This window comes from Fukomys damarensis, unplaced genomic scaffold, assembly GCF_012274545.1.
Source record: "Fukomys damarensis isolate Sample0158 unplaced genomic scaffold, DMR_v1.0_HiC HiC_scaffold_50598, whole genome shotgun sequence".
Classification (NCBI taxonomy): domain Eukaryota; kingdom Metazoa; phylum Chordata; class Mammalia; order Rodentia; family Bathyergidae; genus Fukomys; species Fukomys damarensis.
The window spans coordinates 4,159-11,144 of record NW_022951510.1 but is presented as its reverse complement, the minus strand read 5'-3'; the positions used below and the strand labels follow the sequence as shown (position 1 = coordinate 11,144).

The 6,986-nt window shown below is 44.7% G+C and overlaps 1 protein-coding gene across 1 annotated transcript; it reads right to left on the bottom strand.

The window, feature by feature from the left end:
* Window positions 1–591: 591 nt before the first annotated feature.
* On the bottom strand, window positions 592–6,246 carry LOC104871611 (cytochrome P450 2B4; the record flags this gene model as incomplete). Its single annotated transcript, XM_010637595.1, has 7 exons — window positions 592–783; window positions 964–1,151; window positions 2,647–2,788; window positions 3,448–3,624; window positions 4,148–4,308; window positions 5,769–5,918; window positions 6,063–6,246. Coding segments are annotated over 7 exons (1,179 nt in total), but the record flags the coding sequence as incomplete, so codon positions are not given.
* Between the last annotated feature and the right edge of the window lie 740 nt (window positions 6,247–6,986).

Here is a 6,986-nt window from a genome sequence, read left to right as displayed (position 1 = left end):
CTTTGTTTCCATTTTTTTTCCTTTTCTCATATTTATTCCTTTCCCCTATCCCTCAGAACTCCCGTTCTGTTTTGGATTTTTTCTTTCCATTTCATATTATTTTATCCATCTTTTATTATGCTCTTCATTTATACTTTGCCTTACTCAAGGGAGAGACACACTTGTTGTTTGTTTGCTTTAGTTTGCCTTTTTTGAAAAAATGAGTTTTGCTCTGATTTAGATTTTTTCCCCATATTTGGCAAGAAATTGAGGGATTTGCACATGCTAGGCAAGCTCTTCACCACTAAGCGATATCACCAATCATTTTTCATTTTGTTTTGAGACAGGAAGATGCTAAGGTGCCCATGCTGGCCTTCTGCCTCGGCCACCAGTGTAGCTGAGATTGTAGATGTAAACCATTATGTGCAGTGGGTTTAGAAATGGTTGAATTGCTGAGCTCTGCCTGCAAGGGTGTGTCTTTAGGACATAGTATCACACTCAGGTCTCCTCAACGGTGGTACTAAAGATGGACAAGGTAGTTCGATTAAAGCAAGTAGAATACACTGAAGAGCTCAGTAAGCAAGTGCTTGTGATCCTTTGGCTCAAAGAGAGAATGGGAACTACTCTCTAGTGTCTGGGAGGTGGGCAATGGGTCAGCTTACCTAAGGAGAAAGGTATAAGAGCTTCACTCTTCTTCAGTACCCCCTTGGCATCCAGAAAGTGATCAGGGTTGAATGTGTCTGGTTTTTCAAAATGACGTGGATCATTGAGAGCAGTAGTCAGGATTGGGTATATTTCAGTGTTCTGAGGAAAGGTTAGAAGATCAAAAGGTATTGCAATGCCTTGGTCCCCACATGCAAAAATGCAAATTAAAAGATAAAACAAAAGAAAGATGAAACAAGCTTTTCCTGTTGAGAAACCAACAAGAGGTTGAGATGGGGGTTTAGAAAATCAAAGAGGCTGACGGATCCCAGCCAGGCTCACCTTGGGGATGATGAACCCTCGGAAGTGAGTGTCTTTGGTGACCTTGTGGGGAGCACCAATGGGTGCCAGGTCCGCAAATCTCTGAATCTCACAGATGACTGCCTCGGTGTATGGCATCTTGGTTTGGTCACCCAAGGCTGGCCGGCGGTGTGAGCCAATCACCTGATCGATTTCTTTGTGGACTCTCTCTGTGGAGACAAGGGCACAATGAACCCCACATCACAAAGGCACTTCAGCAATGTTTTGTTTTGTTTTGTTTTTGACCAATGAGACCAAAAATCTCGACAGAATGGCATTAGACCATTTATACCCTCAAAGCAATGTGCTGTGGCTAAGGGAAAGGAAAAAAGAACTCTCACCCTTTAAAATCCAATGGATGTTATAAATTATCTCCTCACATCCACAGCTACACACACAGAAAAACACACACATGATTATGCATAGAATATTACATTAACTCTAAAATTCCTCCTCTAATATGAAAAACAAATGAACTACTATATGTTATGCATATCATTGTGTCACTGCTAAGTCCTTAATACTATAACCATAGAATATATCAATAAATTAATCCATGAAAAACTGGATGATAAAATGTGTCCATCAATCAATCAATGCTAAATCAATATAGGAAAAATTGAATGGATGAGATGAACAAACCAGGGAATATATGTATTCAATACGTCGATCATATATGGATCAATAAACCTACTAATAGATGGTTCATAAACAATTCAATAAACTCCACTAATTCATAATTATCAGAGTGCTAGATGTATAGCTGAATGTGTGAGTGAATAAAGTGAAGGTGTGAGTAAATAAATGCATGGATGGAAAGCTTGACTGACAAATCACTCATGAATAAATGAGTTATTAACTGAATAAATGAAGGAGTGATGCATTATTGGAGAACTCCCTGCCCAGTACTAGTGGGCTGTGAGTGACACATGCTTCTTGCCTTCCATAATTTGGCTGTATTGTTTTATATCAGGAGTCAGACCAAAGGCCTGTGTGACTCAAATATCCATGTCAGATGGCAGACTGGGCATGGATAGCCTCTCCCTCAATGACCGCCATGGAAACCTAGGCCCTGGCCTGTGCAGTGGCAAGACTCTACTGAGTGAAATGCAGCTGAGGTCAGTGTGACCTCAGTTAGCACCCTTTACCCGGAATTATGGCTTCTCACAGACCTTGTGCATTGCTTACTAATTACACCCAGTGCCAGTACTGGTTTGTTCTATCCTAGCAAGATAAGCAGTGCCTACTCCCTAATAGCCCTTCCTGGCGCCACCTTGCCAGGTATTCAGCAGTAATTCACTAGACTTCAAAGCTCCCTAGCTCCCTATTGCTTCACACAATTGTATTCAATAAATACTGGATTGTTGGGGGCCTTTGTCTTTGCTGCCATGAGCAGCACTGACCAAGACCCAAGATTCAGCTTCTACACTCTCAGTCTCATTTGTGTCTCTTCTTAATTCACCTTGTGCTGTGGGGGACACAGGCCAGGACGCATGGTGGAAGTCCTGATAATGTCCCATTCCCCACTCCCTACATGAGTCCAAAGCCTATAGAGTTCCTGGCCTAAGTGGCCAATGTTATCTCTAGTCCAGGAGAGCCCTACATCCCACCTCTGCAGCCCAAAATGGGGCACAAGACCTTCCCAACTGGATTTCCCTCACCAACCTGTGACATTGGGGTATTTGAGCAAAAACAGGAAGCCATAGCGGAGAGTTGTGCTGGTGGTCTCTGTGCCAGCAAAGAAGAGTGAAAGTGAGGTCAGGATGAGGTTCTTGTGGTGGAACTCAGTGTTCGGGTCAGACTTGTCCTTGGTCCAGAGCAAGGAGAGAGGAGAGGGTCAGGGGAGATCAAAGCCTTGTGCAGTAAGGGTCACCTGGCCCTCTGATCACCCTCCCTCTCTTTGTGGGACTCACCTATCTGGCTGCTTTGCACATCTCTGTCCTTGGAAACCATATCTCTCTTTCTCCCCCAACCCCCACTGTTTCCCACCCTCGGGGTTTCTTTATCCCCTGTGCCTCTGTTCCCACCTCTTCATCTCTTTGCTTGTCTCTCACTTTCAGTCTCACCATTCTCCTTCTGCCTCTGTGGGTCTTTCTCCTATTACTCTTTGGTCTTTCACCCTGACTCTTCCTCCACTAGCCCTTGCCTCTGTTCTCCTTCCCTCCTCATTTCAGTTCCTCCTTCTCATCCCAAGTCAGCTATCATCAGTTCCATTAAATGCAGCTATTTGGGGAATGTCAGCAAATACAAAGGTGGGGAGGGGAGGCATTCAGAGTTATCAGTTTCTCCTTCTTACCTTCTCCTTCCATGAACTTCATCTTTCTTTCACTTCTGCTTCTCCTCCCTTCCCTTCCCTATTCTCTCCACCCTATCCTCTGTTCTTCTTTCCCCTCTCCTCCTCTTTCCTTTCCTTCTGTTCACCTCCCCTTTCTCCCATCCCATCCCATCTAGTCTCCTAGATCTCACTTTCTCCATACGGAGCAGGTAGCTATCAATGAAGTCTCTGGCGGCGCTGGGGTCCAGGGTTTCACGGTGTTCCTCCACACTGTGGCCAATGAAGGTTTTGATTTCCTGCAAATTTTTGTAAATTTCTCTGTGTGTGCCCGGAAAATGTTTCAGGATGCTGGGGTAGAGCTCAAACACCTGTGAGAAACAAGGGGAGATGAGGCTCTCCTATGACTCAACAGATGAGAGAGCTGGGAAGCTGTTCTGGGCCCAAGACCTGCACGGGGAATCACTATCCCTCATTCTCCCTATCCTCTGAGTCTACCTCTGTCCTGCTCTTTCATACAGACCACAAACCCACACACACACACGTGCACACACAACAATTTGTCTTCCAGAATCCATCTCTATCCTTTATTTGCTATTCTCTGTCTTCTCTCTCTTGCTCCCTTCTCTCTTCTCCAAGATTTGACTTTCTTTTCTCTCCCACTTTATTTCTGCACTCACTTCACTCCCCTTTCTTTTGCTCTGGTTCCTGGTCCCTGTTCACTGTGTGTCCCTCATTTCAGTTCTGTATTTCTGTCACTCTGTGCTGTCTCCACCCTTTTCCAGCCCAAAGTGCATTTATGGTCTCCCCAAAGCAGGCCATCATCCCCCCCCTCGCTTGCCATGGGTGCTGCCCTCAGCCCTGTCCTCTTGCTCTCTCTCTCTCTCTCCTGACCTGACTGGAAAAGGAACTGATGAGTGAAAAGTTCCGATAGATCAGGTCCAGAAGCCTCAGGAACTGGCGATCCTTGTAGTCAAATCTTTTTCCAAAGACAATGGAGCAGATGATGTTGGCAGTGACAGATTGGAAGAGGAACAAGGTGTCCATGAGGCCACCTGGGGGGAAAGACAGTTGCACACAGGAAATCAACTCAAGAGCCTGGGGAGCATTTGGCTGCTGTTCTGTCTTGGTGGCTGTGATCTCTTAATAATAAAAGATAAGAATATAGCAATAAAAACTGACACTCAATGGCCTGTACTATGTGACAGGTTGTATTCTATGTACTTCGTGTGTTATTTTAACTTAATTTCCTCTACAAAATTGTAAGGAAGATATTATTCTATTTTTGCCCCACTTTATAAATGGATGAATGATCAATGGTTTAATGATTTGACCAAGATAACATAGCTACTCATCACTGGGGCCAGGATTCTGAGCAGGCAGCACAGAGACGGAGCCAGGGCTGATGGTCCCTACCCTGCATCTCACCCTGGGCTCAACTCCCACTCTGTAAAGAAACAAAGTTAAGCCCCGAGAAATAGGGGGTACAGCAGTATCCAATTAATTACTTGTGCAAATTTTAAAAGAGCTGATCACTACTTCATTCCTGTTATACCCACTTCACCTCTTCTCCATCCTCCGGGGCTTGGCTGAAAAGGAGGGAGTCTCTGAGCCCAAGAATATCAGGTAGGTAGATCTCTCTCTCTCTCCCTCTCTCTCTCTTCCCTCTTTCTTTCACCTGTCATACTCTTCTTTCCTGCAGGCCTTTCCATAAGACTTGTCCTTCTATCACTCTTATTTTCAGTCTCAGTTTGTCTCTGTCTTTATTTTTTTTCTGCCACTGTGAGTGTCTTCCACTGTCTTGTCTTTCTTTGTCTTCTGTTTGCTCCATCCAAGGCCTTCCTTCCCTCTTTCCTCATATCTGTCTCCATGTCACTCTGCTTCCCCATTACTTCTCTCCCTCCCCACTGCTTCTCCCCAGCTTCAAACTCTCCACATGCAATGAAGACCTGGCATGAATGGAAGGATGCTGACCGAGGAGGCGCTAACAAGCAGTGCTGTCACCTCTACATCCCTGTCTCAGAGGATCCAAAAGGGACTGAAAATCCCTCCCAAGAGCAGAGCACCCACCTGCCTCTTTCCTCACTGCCTGCTCATCAGCACTTCACTGAGGGAAGGCAGACACAGTTCACTATTTTCACCAATTCTACTATTCCTTCTTTCTCCTTTGCTATCTTTTGTATGAAGCTTGTTTTTGCTTTTGACACATACATTTAACACACAAATTGATTTCTCTGGACCCAAATGAATAGCATGCTGTTACTCAGCCTCTTTCTCTGAGTTATTTTTGGACATTGTAAACTTCACAGTTCCTTCCCTGGCTATCTGTGTTGCTCTGCTCCTTGTCAGAGTTCATTCCTACTCCATCTCTCTCTGTCTCTAGTGCTCTGTCTGTCTCTATTTCTACCCTTCTCTGCCCTTTGTGTACCTCTCTGTGTTTCTGTTGCTGTGCACCTTGCCCCTCTGTCTGCATGTTTGTCATTGTTTCCTACCCATCTCACCCCTCAAAACTCACCCTGGTATTTCCGCAGCTCCTCCACCAGACACTGAGCCTCATCCTGAATCCGCTCCTCCACGCTCCTCTTTCCCATCCCAAAGTCCCTCATGGTGGCCAAGGAGAATCTCCGAAGGGCCTTCCAGCGTTCCCCATTTGCCATGCCCACACCTAATAGTTATAGGGGAGACAAAAGAGGCATGAGAATTTCAAGAAGGTCACATCCCTCCCCAACATTTTCCTTCCCTCTCACACTCAACTTCTCCATGTCCCATTCTCCATCCTGCCCCATTCCGGTGCCTCTGAAGTACTCACCATATCCCTGGAAGACAGCTTCTGTGACAGCAATTGTCCCCCGACCAGAGAAAGCCTCAGCTTGGTCCACCAGGGCCTCCCGTATGGTATCTGTCCCACATAGCATGATCACGGGCCTTAGCCCCAAGTAGATGGTGAAGACATCTCCATATTTCTCTCGGAGCTGCCAAGCATACCCATTCCAGAATCACTATTACTCATTGTTAAACCATTAAAAATGCTTCAACGATTAAAATGCTTGCTCTGAAACCATTTAACTAGTTGTTAAACCACTAAAGTGCTTAAATACACATAAGTAATTAGATGCTACCCCAACGACCCTTAGTTGCTCCTAAGCTTCCTTGATTCTTTCCCAGGACCTAAAGGTTTAACCTGGGACTCACCAGGCTTTTTTCCCAGTGATTGGGGGCCTAAGCAGTACAGCTGGTTGAGTATCACTAATCTCATCTTAACCTGTACCCTTCAGTCGAGGCACATCTCCCTGGTATCTCAACCAAAATAATCCTTAGTTCCCTAACTTCTACCTGAATTGTGATCCTAAATAATTTCCTGGGAGAACAACACTGACTCACGCTCTTGGTAGGGGGCAAAGGAAAGTTACTGCCCTCTAGAAATGATCATGAAACGTGAAAACTCAGATCAGTACAGCCTCTTGAGAAATATCCAGACAGAACAGTCACCCCTCAGAATTTGTGAGGAGTGGATCTCAGATATCAAAATTCTCTGTAGTATTTGTACATAACTCATCCTACTACATACTTCAAACCATCTCTAGATTACTCTTAACTAATACAATAGGAATACTCTACAAGTTGTTCTTCTACTATATTGTTTAGGGATTAATGAGAAGAAAATTGTACATTTTCAATACAATTATAATTTTTTTCAAATATTTTCATTGGAAAGCTGAGGCAGAACCCACAA